This window comes from Triticum urartu, chromosome 6A (assembly GCF_056163025.1).
Source record: "Triticum urartu cultivar PI428250 chromosome 6A, HENAU_Tu73, whole genome shotgun sequence".
NCBI classification, from domain to species: Eukaryota; Viridiplantae; Streptophyta; class Magnoliopsida; order Poales; family Poaceae; genus Triticum; species Triticum urartu.
The window spans coordinates 168,147,720-168,170,675 of NC_141878.1; the positions used below are offsets into that span (position 1 = coordinate 168,147,720).

At 44.7% G+C, this 22,956-nt stretch overlaps 4 protein-coding genes across 4 annotated transcripts; 1 reads left to right on the top strand and 3 right to left on the bottom strand.

Moving 5' to 3' along the window:
* Window positions 1–336: 336 nt before the first annotated feature.
* On the top strand, window positions 337–7,270 carry OEP80 (outer envelope protein of 80 kDa). Its single transcript, XM_048716262.2, has 16 exons — window positions 337–998; window positions 1,087–1,180; window positions 1,854–1,936; window positions 2,510–2,607; window positions 2,717–2,786; window positions 3,365–3,458; window positions 3,544–3,625; window positions 3,809–3,844; window positions 4,373–4,526; window positions 4,617–4,760; window positions 4,973–5,043; window positions 5,174–5,252; window positions 5,336–5,451; window positions 5,583–5,730; window positions 6,493–6,562; window positions 6,856–7,270. The coding sequence occupies exons 1-16, from the start codon at window positions 519–521 to the stop codon at window positions 7,008–7,010; spliced, it is 1,974 nt and encodes a 657-aa protein (XP_048572219.1). The 5' UTR covers window positions 337–518; the 3' UTR covers window positions 7,011–7,270.
* A 458-nt stretch (window positions 7,271–7,728) lies between these two features.
* LOC125552652 (zinc transporter ZTP29) lies at window positions 7,729–13,156 on the bottom strand. The gene is made up of 12 exons (XM_048716292.2): window positions 12,930–13,156; window positions 12,327–12,385; window positions 12,122–12,214; window positions 11,943–12,032; window positions 11,751–11,832; window positions 11,594–11,649; window positions 11,341–11,397; window positions 10,610–10,650; window positions 9,436–9,503; window positions 9,298–9,354; window positions 9,104–9,221; window positions 7,729–8,261 (listed from the first exon to the last, which is right to left on the bottom strand). The coding sequence occupies exons 1-12, from the start codon at window positions 12,991–12,993 to the stop codon at window positions 8,216–8,218; spliced, it is 831 nt and encodes a 276-aa protein (XP_048572249.1). The 5' UTR covers window positions 12,994–13,156; the 3' UTR covers window positions 7,729–8,215.
* Window positions 13,157–13,538: 382 nt separating this feature from the next.
* Window positions 13,539–14,232, bottom strand: LOC125552669 (uncharacterized). The gene has a single exon (XM_048716301.2). The coding sequence runs from the start codon at window positions 14,055–14,057 to the stop codon at window positions 13,818–13,820; it is 240 nt and encodes a 79-aa protein (XP_048572258.1). The 5' UTR covers window positions 14,058–14,232; the 3' UTR covers window positions 13,539–13,817.
* A 2,302-nt stretch (window positions 14,233–16,534) lies between these two features.
* Window positions 16,535–19,709, bottom strand: LOC125552645 (chaperone protein dnaJ 6). Its single transcript, XM_048716275.2, has 8 exons — window positions 19,406–19,709; window positions 18,098–18,196; window positions 17,920–18,021; window positions 17,780–17,839; window positions 17,582–17,688; window positions 17,397–17,479; window positions 17,127–17,217; window positions 16,535–16,998 (listed from the first exon to the last, which is right to left on the bottom strand). Exons 1-8 carry the CDS (start codon window positions 19,514–19,516, stop codon window positions 16,797–16,799), a joined length of 855 nt encoding a protein of 284 aa, XP_048572232.1. The 5' UTR covers window positions 19,517–19,709; the 3' UTR covers window positions 16,535–16,796.
* Between the last annotated feature and the right edge of the window lie 3,247 nt (window positions 19,710–22,956).

Genomic DNA, 22,956 nt, shown 5'->3' on the forward strand with positions numbered 1-22,956 from the left:
GGAGGTAAAGTTGAGTCATCTATTTTAGAACGGAGGTAAAGTTGACTCATCTATTTTAGAACGGAGGGAGTATTTCATAGCTTGTGATTTTCCGCTTGTTAGATTTGAACATTGCAATAGGGAAGCAAATAAGGTGGCTCATGAAATTGCTAGGCTAGCGAAACTTTCAGTTTTTGAGGAGCCTGTGAGGGACATTGTACATTTACTTATTGACGATGTAACAATTGTTTCTAATAAATAAAGTACATGTTTATTTAAAAAAAACAGCCAACGGATCAGATGCACGCACAGTCTTCACCGAACGGATCACAGGAGGACATCGAACGGTTGCCGTTGCACCATCAGCAAGCCGTCCACTCCGGAGCACAGCTCGCCAGTCGCCGCCACTACGCCTCCGTCCCCCGATCAGCCATGGCGGGTGAAACCCTCGCGGCCTCCCCCGCCTCGTCACCAAAACCCTAAACCCTATCCCACCGCCGAACCCCGCCACCGTAGTCTACACGTCCGGCGCGGCGGCCATGGGGCCTCGTCGAGACGGCGTCCGCTTCATCTCCTCCGGCGTCAAGCTCCCGCGCGCCTCCCCGGCCCCGGCGCATGCCCTGCTCTCCGCCGCGCTACCCCCGTTCGCGCACATCGGCCGGGCCATCGACGCCGCGGCCCGCCGCGTCGCCGCTTCGTTCCCCCGCGTCCCAGCCGCGCGGGCCGAGACGCCGGCCGCGCCGTTGCCGCGGAGGCACGGGAAGGACAGCGGCGGGGCCGGGGGCGAGGAGCGGGTTCTAATCAGCGAGGTGGCGGTGCGCGGAAAGGACGGGGAGCCCCTGGAGAGGCCCGAGCTGGAGGAGGCGGCCGCCGGGGCCCTGCGAGCGTGCCGCCCCAACGCGGCGCTTACGGTGAGGGAGGTGCAGGAGGATGTGCACCGCGTGGTGGAGAGCGGCCTCTTCCGCTCCTGCATGCCCGTTGCCGTCGACACCCGCGACGGCATTCGCCTCGTCTTTGAGGTCAGGATTTTGCCTGTTCCCCAATCCCTTTCCCATGGCTTATTTTTGGAGTTGAAGGTTGCGACATTCGGGATGTTCTGTTGTTTAGGTGGAGCCGAACCAGGACTTCCACGGGCTGGTCTGTGAGGGTGCCAACATGCTGCCTTCCAAGTTCCTAGATGACTCATTTCGTGACCACCATGGTACTTGTTCTCATGTTTAAGAGTCTGTTACGTTAGATATGGTTATTCATTTGTGTAACTAATTGTGTTGATTTACTTTGCACAGTGCTACATGAACCAACGCTGCATGTTAGCTTTAGGCCATTTAAGTATGTAAATTTGTCTGGCACAGAAATATCTAGAATGCATAAGAGAATTACCACCACCGCACATATTTTATCACCTTTTTTGAGTTTTTGGTCCTATTATGATACCACTAGATTGAACTGTGCAGCAATTGAAGCATGCCTTTTATGTGGATTCACATGGTTCTTTTTCTTGGTTTAGTTCTAATCGTAAGACCTGTTTTTCCACACTGCATAGAAATCTATGGTAAAATAGGTCCATCTACAGTGACATAATCTCTCGGTATCCTTTCTTTATAGAGAAATGATGTAAAACTACTGAATTAGGAACTGAGCAGACCTCAGTTTGGTGGGGGAGTGGGTGTACAATTCTCCAACTTTGGTTCAAGTCCTCTCCACTTGAATTTGGGGTGTATATTTCTTCTTTAACAGAACATGTAGTTTCTCCTGCATGCTTCTTCAAATTTTATTTCTTTAGAAGAAAGAGAAATGTTTTTTTAATCTTAGTTTACTTTTATTAGCTTCTAAGATTTGTTCTTGAGACCTGTGTTTTGTGTTACATTATGCAGGTAAAATAATCAACATAAGACATTTAGATCAAGTGATTAAGTCCATTAATGGATGGTATCAGGAGCGCGGTCTTACTGGCATGGTAGGTGGGAAAAATAATTAGTATAATCCATGTTCTACCATTGTGCATAATATTTTGTTTTCTTCTATTTGGTGATGTGTTGGAATTTTTTTGAGAAGATTGCTGAACAATAGGCATCTGCTGCGCTTCTCTTAAGGAACAAGTAAATATGCTTTATATCTTCTTGGCCTTCTAGAGGCCTAGTACCACAAGACTTGAGTTGTCAATTTCTGGTTTTTTAATGCACTTGCATCATTTACATCTCACCTGTCACCAGTTCCAAATTGGTTGGGCATACAACATAGTTCTGGTTTACCGTGTTGTTTGTTACTTCCTGAATCCTGCTATGTATATAGAACTTCATTGTCGCTATGCTTTTGATTGTACATGTTCTTTAATTGTAACAAACTAGAAACATGACATGAGAAAAACGTGAATGTGTGGGAGTTGATAACCTGTTAGTTGTGTCTGGTAAGCATTTAGGTGCCTACCATTTTTTTTGGTAAAAAGCAACATCGTTTACAGTTTTAGCAAGTAAAAGAATATCTTATTGCTATAATGGTAAATCAATGAAGGCGCTTGATTTGATTTCAGGTTTCGTATGCTGAGATCCTTTCTGGAGGAATTCTAAGGCTACAAGTTTCTGAAGCTGAGGTTAATAATATCAATATTCGCTTTCTGGATAGAAGAACGTGAGAATCATAGCTTGACTTAGTGAGATTCTCTCTGCTGATTACTGTTTTATGGCATGTATTATTCTGATCATTTGTATATTCTTTCTGTTTCCATCTCTATCACTAGTGGTGAACCAACTACTGGAAAAACAAAACCAGAAACCATACTCCAGCAGCTTACCACCAAGAAGGGTCAGGTCAGAGCATTTTAGAAGTTACTTGCTGTATTTGTTTTAATCTACTTTGGACACACTATTGATGATATTCAACAACAGCAACAACAACAACAACAACAAAAGCCTTTAGTCCCAAACAAGTTGGGGTAGGCTAGAGGTGAAACCCATAAGATCTCACAACCGCTCATGGTTCTGGCACATGGATAGCAAGCTTCCACGCACCCCTGTCCATGGCTAGTTCTCTTTCGATACTCCAGTCCTTTAGATCCCTATTGATGACATTCATGAATGTTTATTTTCCTCGGTGCACAATTTTACATGGAATGATTTTATGAACAGTTCTCATTTCACACTTGGTGGTACGGTGATGTGCGTTTAAGTATTGTTAGTGTGGTGTGGAAGTTGCTATGCAAATACCATGACCAAAGCCTACTATTGTTAGAAGGATGTCAACAATAATATCAAGTATGGTCGGAATCGGATCATGCTTGTATAGTTTTTGTGTATGTAGGCTTGGTTTGATGACAATTTGAAACTGCTGTCCTGTAGCCTTGATGTTGTAACGGACATCTTATCTGTCTTATTAATGATGGAAATAGGCATACAATAGAGCACAAGTGAAAAGAGATGTTGAAACAATACTCACTATGGGAATTATGGAGGATGTCACAATAATTCCGCAGCCCGTGGGAGGTGAAGCTAATTTATACTTCCCATTTTCTTGAAGCTGGTCTACATTTTCTCAAGTACCTGTGCTCTTATCTATGGTCTTGTGCAGATTCTAATAAAGTGGATCTTGTCATGAATCTTGTCGAACGCAAATCTGGTGGTTTCTCTGCTGGTGGTGGCATTTCGAGTGGGTTAGTGCTGTTTATTTAGTGAACCCAATTGAGTGAATTGTATGCTTTCATAAAGTATGTTTCTTAACCAGTAAGGTGCTGAGGTGCTTTGTTATGTACTGGATTTCAAATACCATATGTAGCCTATATGCAAATTATATTTGAAATTTTAGGCTTAACATATATCATGCTGTTTTTGTGCAGGATAACAAATGGGCCTCTTTCTGGATTGATTGGCAGGTCAGTACATTCTTCAGTAAATAACATCTTATTTTCTCTGGAATGGAATGTACTTTCTTTAATTATATAATAATATTGCCATGGTAATATTTTAGAGATAACGTTTCTTAAGCTCGAACTGGGCTTTGGGCCTTCCTAAAATAAAAGTCCAAGAAGCAACCTGACATATAACCTGTGGATAATTAACTATGGGCTTACTTAAAAAATTATCAGTTAGAAAGGGGCGTGTGCTCATGAGTTGAGCTATTCTCAAGCCCCACCATCACATTGCATTATTATTATTTTGAGTGGACCCCCCCCCCCCCCCCCCTCACATTGTAGCGCCAAAGTTAAGATGACCCTCCAAAGCCCAAGGCCTTTATGAACTGGCAATTTGTAGATTTTGGTTTTAATTTTATTATTTACTCAGTACAGGATTTCTAATACCATATGTAGCCTATAAGATTTTGTTATGTATTTTAGATCTTGTACCTGCCTACAGGAAGTTCTACATCTATTTTTTTCCCTCACACTGGAGTTTTTAAACAGCTTTGCATATTCTCAGCGGAATGTTTTTGGAAGGAACAAGAAGTTGAATCTCTCACTAGAGAGGGGCCAAATAGATTCTATATTTCGTTTAAACTACACTGACCCTTGGATTGACGGTGACAATAAGAGGACCTCCAGAACTGTCATGGTTCAGGTATTTACCTTTAGTATGATATCACCACAGTTCCATGATTCCATCAGCTGCGAATCATGTGCATGCGCTTATGATAGTTTTCCTTGTCAGAACTCTAGGACCCCTGGAACACTTATCCATGGTGGGGAGCATCCTGACCATAGTCCTATTACAATTGGACGGGTAACTGCTGGCATTGAATATAGTCGACCTTTCAGGCCTAAATGGAGTGGTACTCTTGGATTGATATTTCAGGTAAACACGTGAATAATAGTTGTAGTAATCGATTCACCTTTCCCCCTGCATGTAGGCCTGCTAGCAAAAGTCTAAAGTAGACAGAGTCGTGTACTTGTGTGATGTCGGTACTAACTTTGTTGATTGAACCGTATAAATATGCATTACTGTTTCCTTTGCTTACCTCTCCATAAAAATAGCCTAATTGTGTTCTGTTGACACTTTCTATGCAGCATGCTGGTGCTCGTGATGACAAAGGCAACCCTATGATCAGAGATTTCTATAACAGCCAATTAACTGCAAGGTCTCAAATCCTGATTTCTCATTCAACTTTAGTTTGTACCACAAGTATATACATAACAGTGTACACCACGAATACAGTTGTCAGATTAAGTTACTATTAGAAATGTGATGGTCCTGTCATGAAAATGCAGCGGCAATCCTTATGATGACACGTTACTTGCTAAGCTTGAAAGTGTCTACACAGACTCTGGAGATCATAGCTCTACAATGGTTAGTTTTTATCCTCTGCATTTTACTATTTTCTAATCTTGCCGTGACAGTTTCTTATATCCTACTGTTGTTACTACTTCCAGTTTGTTTTCAACGTCGAGCAAGGTCTGCCCATTCTTCCAGAGTGGCTTAGTTTCAACAGAGTGACAGCCCGTTTGAGACAGAGCTATGAAATTGGTCCTGCCCGACTTCTTCTAAGGTATGTTTTAGTGCATGTCGTGCCGTTGATGGACAAGAGTGAAAACATCAGTTTAACCTGGACGTTTCCACACAGTGGACTTACATTTTGTTGTTATGTTACCTGATACATCATTTTATACTGTGATCCAGTGCTTCTGGAGGTCATGTGGAGGGGAACTTTTCGCCTCATGAAGCATTTGCAATTGGTGGGACAAACAGTGTAAGAGGATATGAAGAAGGTGCTGTTGGTTCTGGCCGCTCATATGCAGTTGGTAGTGGTGAAGTCTCTTGCCGCTTGGTAAGCCTTGCCTCTCTTTTGGCAATATTAAGTTATTTGTCTAAACTTAACATTTACATGAAACACCTCTAGATAAAATGCACACAACCATATGCTATTCTCATAAAAACCAGTCAGCAACATCGATACACACATATCAAGAAGAAATTCTTATAAAAAACAGTCGGCAACATCAATAAACGCATATCAAGAAGAAACTAAAAGTGTAGTATTTGAATTAGTTTGCAATTTTAAGATGAAGTCTTATTTGCTCGTTTTTAAGAATGTAACAGTAAATCGATTATTTTGTTTGAGACAACAACAAAAAACTACACATGAAGTTCAGTGTAACATCTCCAAATCCGTGCTGGACACCTATTAACTGCATCATGCACGCGTGCGACCAGGTACGTGTGCATGCATGGTGCCTGTTACTTCAGTTCTCCGTCACCTGATTTATGCTAACACTATCATGGTTTTCGCTATCTTATATTTGTTTCAATGACTACCAATTTGGAATTATTTCTATACTTGTGTCAACGATCCAATGATTTGTTACTTGTCATACATGATTTCATGGCTGGAAAATTAGTACTTTAATCGTGGACTTTTCATGATTGCTACCTGCAATGAAATCAAATGCATTTGCATTAAAGAAAAATGAAATCAAATGCATTTGATTAGTTCTTGTGATACTCTGATGCATGTCATGCTTGCCGTATGATTTGCATTAAAGAAAAAATCAGCCTGCTTTGATTACTCACAGTTGTCATTTCCATGTAGTTTGGTCCCTTGGAAGGTGTTGTCTTTGGTGACTATGGTAGTGATCTTGGCTCTGGTCCAACGGTTCCTGGTAAGTCATGTTGTACTCACATTTTGCTGTGATAGTATAATTTAGTCCAGGTCTGTGGTCTCTAAAGCAGGCTAGTTCTGTACTTGTACTCAAATTCTCGAAGCCACGTTAGATTCAGAATGAAGAAAATTATTGCTTTTAACCCTTATTCTAGTTAGAAGATTTTGCTGCTGCTGGAACAGGCCTGACAGGGCTCCACCTCCAGATTTCGAAGAGCAGATTTTATGTATTAGCTCTTCTTCTCACAAAAACCTCTTCTCACTTGCGCAATCTATCATCGTTTTGTCTTTTAGGTGACCCAGCAGGGGCCCGTGGGAAGCCAGGAAGCGGCTACGGGTATGGTGTTGGTATCCGTGTGGACTCCCCACTGGGACCTTTGAGACTTGAATACGCTTTCAATGACAAACAAGCAAGACGATTTCACTTTGGTGTTGGGCACAGAAATTAAATTATCGAGGTGGCTGTTGTTTGATCTCTGTCAGCCTTAATCTGATTTACTTGCACTGGTAGGGATAGTGCCATTGTCTTTGCGATGTCGATACAAGTTTCCGCAAAGCAAATTTTGTGTAGCCCAGATTGCCTGAACATATACAGTTCTTTGCTTCAATCTTGTAAACTTTGCTGGAAGCCGCAACCAGAGAAAGCTCTCCAGCTGACAAACCGCGGCGTTTTGTTGATATGAAATTTGAGCTAAGAAATCAAAATTGACGACCTGTGTAAGTAATGTGCACACACTTGCCTCAATCCAGCAAGCCAAGTCTGCATGTGATGCAGTGCCTCCAGGTACCCATCCTTGTGAGGTGGTTTGAAACTTTGAACAATTTGGCCAACCTATATTCCTGGGAATGTCACCATGTTCAGCTAGGACTTACCTCGTCTCCAAGTTTGTAATGATAATTTGCCTGGGAATTGTAACTAACTACGATACTCATGCGCAACATCTTGCGATTCAATCGGGGGTATTGTGAACGACAGCAAAACAGTCATGGCAGGAGAGAACTTGGTGAAGGTGATTGATTCTTCACCTACGGTTCATAATTTTTGCACCTACCTTTGGATGAAATCATAATCTAAGTAGACCCAGTCTAGAAATTCTAGCACCAAAGTTGCAACAGGCTGTTTGGAAACAATAACCCAAAGCAAGATTTTTTTAAAAAATACTCATGTCAAGAGCAAAAGAAATTGAAGATGTATAAACTTGGAACAGAATCAAGGGTTAACAGGGCAATTACAGCCTGCAGGCCATGATTGTGGGCAGGTTTTTAACGTGTCAAATTGACAAAAGAGCCGCAAATCTGTTCTAGTTGCATCCTGTTACTGGACAACAAGCCCGATGGTTGTATTCAGATACCCGTCACCACATATGGTTTTCTGAAACAACAAAGTGAGGGATGTCCAGCCACCACATACGGGTCGCCACACTGCTGTTTTTTCCTAGTAAAACTGTCAGACACAATGACCAGGAGTTATAGTGTATGCTACACGTGGCCAATGCAACGTTCTGGCCATAATTCTTGCTTCTGAGCAACGAACCTTCCAAACCCCACGCCCCTTGCCTTGCAGATCGCAAGAAACGGTTGATGTATGGCGAAGTTCTCAGGCTTCAGAGGACACTATGAACAGCTGGTATAGTTGCAGCGGTGCGGTCATATGTTACAAGCTGATCTCCTTGGGTAGGCTGATCTCCAGGAAATACAAGCTGCCAATGTGGAATCGCGAATTAGGCATGTAGAGAAAAGAATAATGTGTGCTGCTTATTTTTCAAAAATATAAAAATGTCCTCTGCTTTCAAGGCATGGGGCCATGTATAATAACCGTAATAATGAACAGCAATTTTGCGTCAAAATTAGCATGTACTCCCTCCGTTCGGAATTACTTGTCTCGGAAATGGATGTATCTAGAACTAAAATACATCTAGATACATCCATTTCTGCGACAAGTAATTCCGAACAGAGGGAGTACATAGTGATCTAAACGCTCTTATATTTCTTTATGGAGGGAGTACATGGAAGTGTGAAGGAATGTAGGTTATGCATTTGTACTGTGAATGCGTATGACAGGTTACTATTGATGATCACATTAATGCATATGGCTGCCGACCGAATTTACTCAGGTCAATATTTTTGTTTGGGTGAAGGGACCAGTATGTTTAAGCCTATTGTCAAACACTGCTGCAAACATATTATTATACTAATGCAACCTTCATGCCATAAATTCACCCTATAGATGATAGAACATAAGTCATTACTCATTTTCTCTACGATGCACTCACTGCCAACAACATATGATGTCAATCTCCTACGATACTGTCACCTACTCCCTCCGTTCTAAATTACTCGTCGCAGAAATGGATGTATCTAGAACTAAAATACATCTAGATACATCCATTTCTGCGACGAGTAATTCGGAACAGAGGGAGTAGAATACAAGAACTCAATTACCACCCTCTAACATGGATATTAGTCATTTTTTCTCAAATCACAGAGTAGAAGTGCTTCAGAACTATACAGACAAGTCCTTTGTGCAGAAACATCAACAAACCTCGCAGACATGACGGCCATGCCAACAAAGACTGCTTTGACAGCTTGCTTCTGACCAGCATAGTCAAATGCTAGAGGTAACAACTCATGCAAAGTGAGGAAAGCCATAACACCACCAACTGCGTAAAGACAAATGGGAAGTCAACAAAGTACTAAGCATGAAATATCACGGTTTAGCTCTACTAACAGACTAACCTGATGCAAGTAGGCCTTCAAGAATTTCAGGATTTAAGTTGCTCGGAAACAAGACAGCTGCAGTAATCACATTTGGCATCAGTGGTCGATAGGTTATTAAAGAATAAACTTACAGAAAGGCTCACAAAAATAGCATACCTACAAAAAATACCCCTAGTGGCTCAGCCAAACCAGAGAGTGTTGCATATTTAAATGCTTGCCATTTGCTTTGATATGCAAGAAAGAAGGAAACACAGAGAAACATTATCAGCTGCAAAAAAGTAAGTCCAATAATGACAATAGGAATAAAAGGAAATATTGAGCTATAAAGGGAAATTCTAATTTCCCTTCGTTCTAAAGTACAATGATTTCAAACATGGTCATGCTTTGTAGGTAGGGATGAAAACGGAGCGGAAAGGGACGGAACTGAGTGCTATCATATTTGTTTTCACATTTTTTTGCAGAAGCGGAAACGAATACAGAAACCCCGGAAATGAATACGGAAACATATACTACCAGAAACGGATACGGAGCGAATACAAAGCGGATACGGAGACAGAAATAGGCATTGATCGGAACTTAAAAACCCCTTGAATCATAGAGAAATACACACAAAAACAAACAAATTTAATGAGTTGTTAACATGGCTACAAAATAATATCATTATGTTAGCAACTTAGCGTAGTATTGTAGTAGTACCGGACAATTGCGTATAGGGTCAAGCTGAGTACATGTGTGGTAGTAGAAGTTGGGCCTCAGATCCATTCTACTAATTGTGTCATTGTGTTCTCTTTGGTGGTTGGGCTACAAAGCAGCTATAGGTCTATAGTAAAAACAGAAATTCCATATCCACGGAAACGAAAAGTTCCGTTTCCATGCATGTTCCACCAGAAAACACCGTTCCATTTTCGTTTCCGTTTCCGCATAAAAAATTCCATTTCCACTTCCGTTTTGTAAATTTCCGTTTCCGTTTTCATATTTCCTCTCCATTTCCATTTTTCCTCCGGAAAAACGGAAAGTTTCCACTCCATTTTCATCCCTACTTGTAGGTACTTTGGAATCCAATCACCCTTTAAGACTGGAGGAACAGATAAAGCTCACATAGCCGAGATCAGAGCGGCTCACCACATTTGAGAAGTTCTAAGATTGTATGTCATTTAATAATAATGCATAACAAGCATGACTTATATTTGTGTAACCAACTTATAACATTTGGCTACAGAAAACCAAGAATTCGTAGCATTTGCGCTAGTGGACTCAAGACTCGTTTTGAAAGATGGTGTGAACTACAAACTTCACTAATTATTCATCTCTACATGGGGAAAACAGGTACCTTTTGGTAGCAAAATAGAGTGGCAGAGCTACAGCAACCCCCTGAGAAGGTAAAAAGTGTCAACTAGTTAGGATAGTAGATCAAAAAGAAAATTGGCAACATGTCAGTCTGTCAGTAGTCTCGGATATACTCCCTCCGTCCCAAAATAAGTGTAACTCATTTAGTACAACTTTGTACTAAATCAGCGACACTTATTTTGGGAAAGAGGGGGTATGATTTTGTAGAACTATAGCTTCTTTTGAATGTCTCTCCATAAAATGGAATTATTTAATTTTCCGTGATAGATCCTGCTAACACAATTTGCAAACTCTCCCTTGTACATAATAATGTGTTTGATGCCAACTAATTCTAGTATGGTCACTAAGCATCAAACTGAACTACACAGATCAAAAGGAAAAATATAGAAGTTGGATAGTGCGGAGACCTAGCAAATATCAGAATACTCAAAACTTCATGGCAAAACAAGCACTGCAAATGAGTTAAGATTCATCATGGCCCTCTTGTCTTGTCATGAATTAGTTTGCCATGAGATTGAGCTTTCATATATCAAACCTATATATTGACTACCTGGTGCAGTATAACAAACAACTTTTTAATGGCAGTTGAATCTTCTTACAAAGAGCACCCCAAGGGCTATCCTAAGTGCCAAACTGCCAATGATGCAATATATAACTGCAGATAAGAATTCTTAGGCTACTTAACCAGAAAGGCTGATAGGTTGATTTATATACCTCGGGTATGTTATGTAAAGCAATAGCAATAGCCAAGTTAACTCCCACGCGAAGACCCTGCATTTTCGTTATAACCGAATATAATTAGTCCAAGCTATAAATAATAATAATAAGGTGCATGAACTCTTTGAAAACCAAAACAACCAAGCTATGCTCCAGTAATTTTTCTACTGTAACAAAATGCGAGGTGCAGAACGTCCTCTCAGCAAATCAATGATGCCACTACACTGAGATGAATGCACGACGGCATTACCTTCACGGATCCAAGAAATACCGCCATTCCCTCAGGAAAATTGTGCAAGCTAATTCCTGCAGCTCAGAATAAGTACAAAGTCAAATGATTGTGATGAATGTTTGACTTCAGTCAAAGCAAATATGCTGAGTATATAAAAACAGAGGCAGTAACTTACCAACAGCAGTAATGATGCCACTGAATAAGACTTGGCGGCGATGTTTTTTCATCATATCTTTGCCCGACCCGTCATCATCAGTCTGCTTTCCACAAAAGAAAACCAACTTCTATTCAGCCCACTTATTTTGGTTAGAAAACAGATTTGATATGAATGATGCTGGAAACATCCCCGAGGATTGTTCATTCCAACCTTTTTCTTGCTTGCATCAGTTGTTGGCACAAAGGTTGGCTCTGGAATAAACTTGACAACGAACCCAAAGAAAAGAACTCCTGCAAAAAACTGCAAAATACCGCAATGTGTTATCTGAGATAGACTGAAATTTCATTTCATGAAACAGATTCTAGAACTGCAAGAAAGATCCAACCGACCCATAGATTGGCCTTCAAGAAGCCAATGGAGTTGAGTGCGTTGTGTGCCAAGTCTAGAAACGAGATGCTCAACATAAGTCCAGCAGCAAAACCCTGCATGCAGCATGAGCAATACATAGAGCACGAACAATCAGACAACCATCACTAGTTCACTACTCACCTAAACGACAGATAATCAATAACTTATGAGAAGACAGTTGATGACCTGGAGGAGGCCGAGCCTCTTGAGGTCAGGGGAAGGGTTGACGATCACAAGCAGCGCACCTGAAGACACAAATCTCGGGCTCAGCTTAAGCGGTCACAAGGAATCCTCGCAGGATATCAAGTAGAAGCATGAGAAACTGCTAACTAGGACGTGGAGGCGCAATGGGCAACCGTGTTAGGCCAACAAGCAAGGTTTGCCGTTACTACCTGTATCTGAGCGTCGTAAAAACGATAGGAAAGCCATAATAGCCTCAGTGTGGAACTGGCTTTGGCGCTCTGTAAATCAGTCTGACAGGCCCCTGGACTACTAGCTTCATCTATCTATGCATTCTGATGAATGTTGGGCCGCGGCGATTGATGACTAGTTGTCCTGCTTGGGTTCATGTAACACGGCAAAAAACTCCGTCGCTTTGCAAATAGCAAGGCACTGGGTTCTTTTCTAATAATTCTGTAACACGACCGAACAAGAAGATGCTGGAATTATCCCCGAAAAGGCCGCGCAAACACTGAAAATCCTCAAGTCAGGCGGCACGGTGGCGGTCGAGCAGGCAAGCAGCCGAGTTGGTGCTCGGGGGGAGAGAATCCGTGGCGGGATGGCGCGTACCGAGGGAGGTGCTGAGGCCGCCGACGAAAGAGAGGGCGAGCGCCACCAGCACGTGCTGCTCCATCTCCGCCGCGCTCGCGCTCGGGGCTAGGGTTTGAGGGGCCGCCGGCCGAGGAGCGGGTGCGCGGGGAGAGGGGAGGGTGGGAGGAGAGCGGAGATACGACTAGTGGAGCGGAGGGATCATCAGGGAGGATGGGGATGGGTGGGAGGGAGGAATAGGGAAACTGCTAAATGCTAATCACGAACTGCTCAACTGCCTTTGTGGCATTTCAATCTATTTGTACTGTAGTATATATTGAAATAAATAAAAGGCATATTGAAATCGTGAAAATCGTGGCACTACTGGTCTGTGCGGCATGAATCATGGTGCTCACTGCACCTTCTCCCCCGACCAGTTTTGTCGAATTCTTTTTTTCCTGCTCTTGACGGCAATCAATTTATATATCTTCTCAAAGACTATAGATTCCGAAAACGATAATCTTCTCAAAGATTCCAACCCAAACAAGCCCGTTGGCAACCGTCACCACTGCCACAGGCTAATCAAGAACCCGATGTCATCATCAAAAGAAAAAAGGAAAGAATAGACGGAGGCAACACGAACAGGTAGAATAGAATAGAATCACAGCAAATATCATTCAATTGTTCGAATGAAATGATAACACGGCGCCATTAGCCACGGGTTACAGACGCGGATTGGGTTGAGTTTACCAAACGGGCCGAAAAGAAGAATTACAAGCGCAGTTACATAGTACCGATAGATAATGTGTGGTGTAATCATCATAGAGTGGTCATTAGTTGATCGGTGAATTGGAATTAAATTAAATTGAATCAACCGACGCGTCTGCGTGGCGCCGCGTGGGAACGTGGGAGCGCGAGCTCCGGCCCGTCTCAGTGCAGGTAGTAGGCGACGAGGGAGACGAGGAGCGCGGCGGCGCCGGGCGCGCCGGCGAAGGCGCCGCTGGTGGCCGGGGCGGTCGCTCCGGCCGCTCCGGCGGTGGCGCCGGCGGCCGCGCCGGTCGCGCCGGGGGACTCGGCCGGCGCCTCGGTGGCCGGGGCGGTCGCCGCGACCAGGGAGGCGGAGGCCACCAGGGCGATCAGCACGGCGCAGGCGATCTTCTTCATCTCCATGGCTTCTGCCTCCCTCTCCTCGCGGGTACGGGACGGTTGCACGGGGCCTGCGCAAAAGAAACAAACAGCAAGCGGCTAGGCGGTCGAGGAGGAGAGGTCGGCCGGCGAGGCGCGGTTTATTCCGGTGGTGGGAGCGGGGCGGTGGGGGGAGGGCGGCTCGGTCGCTCTCTGCAAGGCCTGGGAGAGGGTGGGGTGGCGCGGCGCCGCGTTTTGTAGGGCGCGCGAGCGGCCATGAGAGGGCCTCGCCTGGCCGTCGGTTGCCGCCCTGCCCAAATTAGGGTGCCCGGCTTCCGTGCGGGTGGCCATTAGCGCGCGGCGGGAGCGTGCGGCGGAGGGCATTGCCTTCGTTTGTGTGCTTGGAAAAATGGAACGGTGATGGTTAATCGGCCCGCGGAATATGAGTTTGATTAATTTAATCAGTTTTGATTGATTATCAAACGACCTACGGTCATCCCATGGATACTGCACAACTCCCCAACTATCGGGTGAACCTACGACAACAGCTCGTGCACGCAGTGGCGATTTCACTGTGCGGGCACCCTGGGCACGTGCCCGGGCTCGACCGCTGCGAATTTTACGAGCAGCCGGAGTCGATCGCTGAACAAAACGTACGATGTTTGGGCGAAGACGTTGACTGCGTATTTGGGCTTACTCACGTGGTAACGCACCATAGGCCTATCAATTAACTTTCTTATACATGGGCCGCAACAGGTAATCAACTCGTACAATGTGAAATAGGCTCAATCCATCGATCAGGTTAGCTCGCTCGCCTCGCCTGTTCGGCTGCCTCCTCGGTTGGCTTTTGTTTGTGCGCCGCGCCGCACGACCCCACGACCTACGACGTGCCCTAGGTGCTCGCCCCTAGCAACTCCAGCGTTGAAGGCGGCGGCCGGCGAGGTGGACTGGCGGAGCATCGACGGCCACCAAGACCGCAGGACATGGCGCACGGTCGGGCCTCAACAGATGATTGGGATTGGAAACGGAAGCGGGAGGTAAATCAGCAACCCCTCTGATGGGAATTTCACTCCTGTTCTGGTGGATGCTAGCTTGTCCTCGTCACCGGCAAGTGTCCACCTGCACAAGGCCACGGTCGGGTGGCAACAAGTAGCAGCAAACCCTCAACGACGAGGGCTACTAGTGGCAAGCGACGGCCAGGTGAGTTATTGACATTACCGCATATATTACACATGACGTTTATCCAAATATATGATGTGGTGATAGACCAAAGTAAATTTTAGCTTAAGACGTGCCCGGGCTTTGAAAATTCGCTAGCTCCACCACTGCGTGCACGCGCCCTAAGTCCATATGCGAGACATGACTGCTACCTTAAATGGATGTGTTATGCGTGTTCAGGTACCGAGGACGAAGCCATGGAGGAGCAAGGACGAAAAATGGAACGGTGATGATTAATCGGCCCGTGGAATATGAGTTTGATTAATTGAATTCAATTATCAAACGATTGCCCCTCCACGTTTTGATCTCATGTGACATAGAATGTGGAAGTATATTGTTTAGTAGCTTGTGACAGGAGGAAGAAAATCAAGCAGAAATAGCAGTGCCCAGTAACAGTTCAATCAAGTGCGATCGGGTGCCACTAGTACCTGTGAAGAACGTTCGAGTACCACGATATAAGAGCATCACTAGCCCATCCCTTGTACTCACCCGATCCATATCAATATCGTTGATTTAGTACAACTTTATGCTAAATCAACACTAAGTACTATGGATCATTGATAGTAACTTAATTCTCTGTCATTACTCATCCTTTAATTCTGAATTGAACGTGTTCTTCGTCTAGCGCGTCATCCAAAACTTAATCCTAGGCTGTCCACGACGTCCTCCATGGTCCTTGTCAATGGTTGTTTGCAGCGCTGTAAATGTTTGCGGCGCTGTAATGGATAGACCATATCTGCTGCTGCTGTTTGCGGCGCTGCAGATGTTGTTGTTACTATACTCTAGTCCTCTGTAAAACTCCTCTCACTTATTGAAATGAAAATTTGCTCCGTCAGCGTTTTGTCAAAAAAAAAAGGACTTGATATCCAGAAAAAATCAAACACACTTTCTTGATAAAGAATCATTTCAAACGCAAATTTAACTACTTCATTGCATAATTAAACAACATTACCAAATTAACACCATACATAGCATAATAAACAGTCCATTACCAACTACATTAACACTACATCAACATCGAACTATCTAAGATAAGTTAGATACTAGGCACATAATACCAGCTTGATTAATCAACATCAACTATCTAATATGATGATTAATCAACCCATGGTATGAGTTTGATCAATTGAATTGGATTACCAAACGATTCCCTTGCCCTTGAGGAAGAAAATAGTAGTACCAGCTTGATTAAAAATACGCGTATCAATGAGTTTGATCAGTTGAATAGTAATAATTCATACCCACAACCTGTCGTCTCACACCTCCTTTCGGCAGGCATCAAAACCACTTTGATCACACGCGAATTAAACAGACTATCACCTGGCCATGCCGGCATGCCGAGGATTTCATTTCATTCATGGGACAGGACATTTCCACAGTTGTTCACATCTAAAACCACACCACACTTGCATTCAGTTACTTACACACGCCCACTCATAAAACAAAGCGACACTAGAGTTGCGACACAACCCCTCCACTCCAGTCCACTCAACACCCATTTTTTCTCGAAGGGCCTGCATGCATGTCAAGATTCATATCATTTGCGCATGCATGTCAAGATTCATATCATTTGCGCCCCTTGGTGCGCTTCTTCTCAAGCCTCTGCCGAGCGCGCTCAAACTCCTCCTCCGTGGGCTCTGAGCTGCCCGCCTTGTTGTCGTCACACTTGGACATTATAGATGACAGAACAGAGTCAAACCGCTCCTTCCTCTGTTCCCTGCGCTGCGAGATCGCCAGGATGAGGTCGCTCTCCTGGCTCTTCTTTTTCCTATGGCAGTTTCAGGAGACAAAACAGTGCAGACTTCACATAAGCAGGTGATAGCGACTAGTATCTTGAGAGGATCAAACTGGAATGAAGTGTTTCAAGGGATGGATAAATGCTAGTAGGGAACTTACTTCACTCTCCTCTCCAATGGGTTTGTGGGTGGTTCTATCTCAGAAATCTTTTTAGCCCATTTCGCATACACTTTGGTGGACTTCAGCTCGCCTACAAAGAAAGGAGACGGTAAGATAATTGCACATACAGAGGTTTTGAGGAGCCGGTTGAGTCAAACATGTAAAATCAAGCACTTTACTAGCACCTCGTTGTAGATTGTAGAAGAAAATGGGACAAGAAATCAATTATATATGGAAAAATCATAGTGGCAACAGTATATGATTATTTACCTTCAGCAATTGCCTGATCAATTATATCTTTGAAGCGGTGAGAATCAAGCTTGGCATCTGAGCAAATCATAGAGCAGAAAAGTCTGCACAAAAAGGCAGAGAGTTAGAAAAAAGGAAATGAAACACAGTTGTTCAGTTGCAGTTTATCAAGCTTTGGAGCAAACATTTAATCCAGCATCAATCACCTGTTCATGTTGCCCTTAAATTTTGTGTACAGTTCCTTTAAATCCTTTTTCTCAGAGTCTGACCCTCTGTACTTAGCTTCAAATTCTTCAATGTCAGCCTCTGTGACCTGAGAATAATTTAGACAAAGCAAGTTCATCATGCATTGTATAAGCAAATGGGCAACGTAAGGTTCTCACTGGCATGGAGCAAACACATACCTTTCTGTACACTGTTCTGAAGTACGCTTGGAGATTGTCTGCAGCTTCTCCAACCAGTGCCTAACACAAGGGAAAAGATTCAAGAATATAACACAGAAACTTAAAAGGTGGAAACCAAATTGCTAGGATTAGGTGCTCACATCATCATCAGTAATTCCAGTCTCATCATACAATGCCCTTTTCTCCTGGTCTCCAAGAATAGATATCACCTTCTGCAGCTGCTGAAATTTTTCGTTGGCTTCCTGACAACACATAGCATTTCAATTCAGATACATGGTACGTATTTACTACAACAAAGGTTCAGGGTTGAAATCCTACCTCATCTCCAGGATTCTTATCTGGGTGAAGACGCAAGGCCAACTTGTGATATGCCTTTTTTATCTCCTGTTGTGAAGCTGTGCTCTCAACCCCTAATATCTGCAGAAAGAAGGAAAAACAAGCATATTAAATGAGATGTCTGTCATACTATGAGATCAGCAAAGTGGAGCATATCAGCATAACAATTGTTTATTAAAGTACTCCTGTAGAAATTCAGACTTAATCCAATTTGAGGTCGCTGCCATGTACCCTTGCAGCTCTCTGCATGTTTATTTAAACATGGGTTTTCTACCATAGTAAGTGCAATCAAGTTGTATCCACCAACTGACTGCAACTTTGCAGAAACAAAAAAAAACTAGTGATGATGTTTGAGAAGAAACCATGAATGCAAGCACAGTGCAGCTTTTGTTCTTGTAACAAAAAATTATATCTTGGTTTAACTGGACATGAACCAGAAACTTTATATAACTCATGGAAGTGAGGACTGAATTCTGATCCATAAAGTGAATAAAAATGTTCCTATTTGCTAACATATGACTTACAGGACAATTGACACCTTTAACTGAACAATGGTATGTTCCTGGATCGACGTATATATAGCAGCCCAGCAGATCCTAACTCCAAAATCCCAAGCAAACATCTCCCTTTCACATCCAGCCACATAACTGCTTGACCCCAGAAACAGGGCAAGGATAAAAGCCCTTTAGCACACTTACTAACCAATATGTGTGGCATGTGATCCTTTAACCCCGGCATATTTTGGATCCGAAATGGGCATGTGTCCGGTTTTGATATGAATTGACTGCGGTTCACTAGGCTACTGTTTTGTGTGAAAAAATGTCATGACAGCAGGGGAAAGATATGTGTCCAGGTTTATACAAGCAGGTAACTAGGTCATAGGACTCCATATCTCGGGGCTAATCTCCTGTGTGCGCATGTTTAATCACAATACCCAAATGCTACTAACACCTGAGTGATTAGCATGGAGATCCACGACAAATTCCTACCAAGGCCTTGTTCGGTTACATCCCTTCACAAGAGGATTGGAGGGGATTTGAGGAGGTTTTGACTTGTAGGGGATTAAATCCATTTCAATCCCTGCCAAAACCCCTCCAAATCCCTCCCAACCGAACACAGCCTAAGGGAGCACCTGACTTAACAACGGATAGCCCTGAGCAGCGACATCAGACAAGCGTACATACGACGCCCGCCCTTACTGCTCATCCACGAATCCTAAACATCCGCGCACGATTCGATCAAACGCTAGCGGTGGAATCCGAAGCCCTAGGGTCTGGATGGTGGTATTACCTCGTAGAGGCTCTTGCTCTCCGCGGCGGCGGGGGCGGGCTCATCGCCGTTCATCTCGACGTCGTCGCCGTCGCTGTCGCAGGAAACCCTAGCCCTCCTCTTACGGCCCATTCGGTGGGAGGCGGCGGAAGTGGGGGAAGTGGAGCAGGAGACCGTGGTGGTGCGATTCTTTCTTATAGCGGGCGAGGCTCGAGCGCGAGTGCGGGAAATTTTCCCGCGCGCCGGAAATTGGCGGACTCCCGTACCGGTACCGTCCCGATCAAAATGCTTGGGGTGCGGGGGGTGAGCAGGGAGATAATACTAGTATGTTTTTTTCCGATGAAAAGGGGTTCCCGGCTCCATTTCATATAGAAAGAAACCACACGACTGGAGTACCAAGTTATTATAGAAACTATCCAACTCCGAGAGAGCAGAATCGGCATTTTGCGCATAGGCAAACTAATGAGAGCTGCAAAGAGACTAAAGGTTTGTCCTTACCAAAGGGAAAACCATAATAATCAAGCCAAGACGCCTAGTCTGCATCTATTACAGAGGTAAAACGACCTTAGAAGAGACTCGCAGGCCGGTGAAGAAAATCAGCAAAACCCTGAGAACACCACTTGAATAGAATATTGTTCATTCGGATGTTTGAGCTGATATTCAATGGTGGTTCTCCCTTCATGGGCGGTTGTTCCCATTGAGGGAGTTCTAAACTAGGGGGTCCTCGGGCGTCTGGACTATGTGATGTGGGCCAGACTGATGGGTCGTGAAGATATGAGATCGAAGATCTTCCCTCGTGTCCGGATGGGACTCTCCTTTGCGTGGATGGCAAGCTTGACGTTTGGGTGTACAGTTTCCTTTCCCTGTAAACCGACCTTGTACAACCCTAGCCCCCTCTGGTGTCTATATAAACCGGAGGGTTTAGTTCGTAGAGACAATCATAATCAATCACCCTAGACATCTAGGGTTTAGCCATTACGCTCGAGGTAGATCAACTCTTGTAACCCCTATACTCATCAAAGTCAATCAAGTAGGAAGTAGGGTATTACCTCCATTAAGAGGGCCCGAACCTGGGTAAACATCGTGCCCCTATCTCCTATTACCTTCGATCCTAAGATGCACAGTTCGGAACCCCCTACCCGAGATCTGCCGGTTTTGACACCAACATTGGTACTTTCATTGAGAGTTCCTCTGTGTTGTCGACGGAAGGATCGATGGCTTGCCTCGTCGTCAGTGACAAAATCACCTCTGGAAGGGCCCTAGTTCCCGGGCAGATCCTCCAGATTGGCAATTTCTCCATAGGCGCCCACCCGACCATTAAGCCCAAGACGGTCCCTCGGATTGCCAAAAATCACCTCCGCATCAACCCTGAAAGTGTTGATAAGATGGATCCGGCGGATGTCTCGTCTTTAAACGAACTGCTAGATCGCATCGCCGCCCCAGGGGTCGCAATAGATTACGATCTGATTGGGCTTAAACCCGATCAGAAGGAAATCAGGTCTCCACCTGTCACCCACCTGGTGACTGTCGTGGAAGAACAACTTGAGGATACTACTCCTCCTATGCTGAAAACAAACTATGTCCGGATCTTCGAGCCCTACGAGCCGGACACTCATCGTCAAGATGAGATCATCTGTCCTCCGAACATAGAATTAGGTGCCGAGTCTAAAAAACCCCAGGACACTCCGGATCCTGGGCCAACGATCTCAGAAAATTTTCAAAATCCGGATTCCACAGTGGGTCAGGGTTCGGATTTAAGACCACCCACCCACCACAATCAATACTCTCCAAGCAATTCCGGTCCCCTGGACATATGCTATTTAATGTATATACGACAACAATCCCAGGAAACAGTCCATCACTTTTGGGCTAGATTCCTACTTGTTAAAAACAAGATCAAGGATTGTTGCGACGACGATGCAGTATCAACCTTTTGCCACAACTGTACAGACGAGGGGATCCTTAATGCCCTCAATCGGCGCCGCATACTGCACTTTGCAGATTTGGCACACATAGTACAGAAGTACTACGCAATGGAAAGCGCTTGGAAAGCCCAGACAGCTCGGTGGGAACCACCGACCGGGCAAAAAGGATGCACCCTTACGGGGCACCTGATCATTACTTCACGGAAAGGAAAACTAAGCCCTTACCGGGACACAAAACTATCCTTGAAGAATGGCTCGACAAGCCCTGTCAGATACACACGACGCCAAATTCTGAACCAACTCATAGCCTTCGGGCATGTTGGATACTCCGGCAGGTAGCCAAAAGCGGTGAGGCTATTCTCACCAACACTACCCCGGCGAGGCATTCCCCCGAGGATAATGACCTCAACGTGTTTACGGTCTTCGAGACCTTTTCTTCAAACAACCGGCATAAAAGGGCGCTCCGCGACCTCGCCGAAGTCAATCATGTAGCCACAATAAATCCTTGGAACGATATGGCGATAACCTTCAACGCCAATGACGAGCCAAGGGCCCGATCAGTCCGAGCACCGGCCGCTTTGGTTCTAAACCCAATTGTAGACGGCTTTCGTCTCACTAAGGTGCTCATGGACGGCGGCAGCGGATTAAACCTCATTTACGAAGACACGCTCAATAAAATGCAAATGGACAGGAGTCGCATCGAGCAAAGCAATACAACTTTTCGAGGAATTATCCCCAGTCAGGAAGCAAGATGCGCGGGGAAAATTAAACTCGACGTGGTATTCGGCACGCCAGAGAACTATAGGTCTGAAGAGATAATCTTCCAGGTGGCCCCTTTCAACAGCGGATATCATGCCCTGTTAGGGCGAAACGCATTCACACGCTTTCAAGCCATACCTCATTACGGGTACATGAGGCTCAAAATGCACGGGCCCAACGGTGTTATCACTATCGCGAGTGACCCGGACATAGCACTCGGCGCCGAAAACAAAACTGCATCCTTGGCCCTCGAGGCACTATCCAAAGCCCTGGCGGCCGAGGAGCTCACCGCTCTGCGCTCCACAATGGATAGAGACGACGTAATTCTTGATAAAAGGCCTAAATCCACTTCTTTCAAGCCAGCAGACGAGATAGTCAAATTTCAAGTTCACCCAGCGGACCCCAAGAAGACAACTTCCATCGGGGCACAGCTGGATCCTACGGTCGACGCTGCATTGCGCGCGTCCTGGCGAGAATTGGGACATCTTCGCCTGGCACCGTTCGGATATGCCAGGAATCCCACGCAGGCTGGCTGAACGCAGTCTCAATATATTGAAGGGATACAAACCAGTCAAGCAAACGTTGTGGCGCTTTTCTGAACCCAAACGACAAGCTATGGGGGAGGAGCTAGCCAAGCTACTTGAAGCCGGGTTTATCAGAGAAATTAAACATCCGGACTGGCTAGCAAACCTGGTGATGGTACCGAAGAAGGATAAATCCTGGCGCCTGTGTGTCGATTTCAAAGACCTCAATAAAGTCTGCCCTAAGGATCCCTTCCCCCTTCCTCGTATTGACCAGATCATTGATGCAACCGCAGGACACGATTCACTATGTTTCCTCGACGCATACTCCGGATACGATCAAATCAAGATGAAGGAATCCGACCAA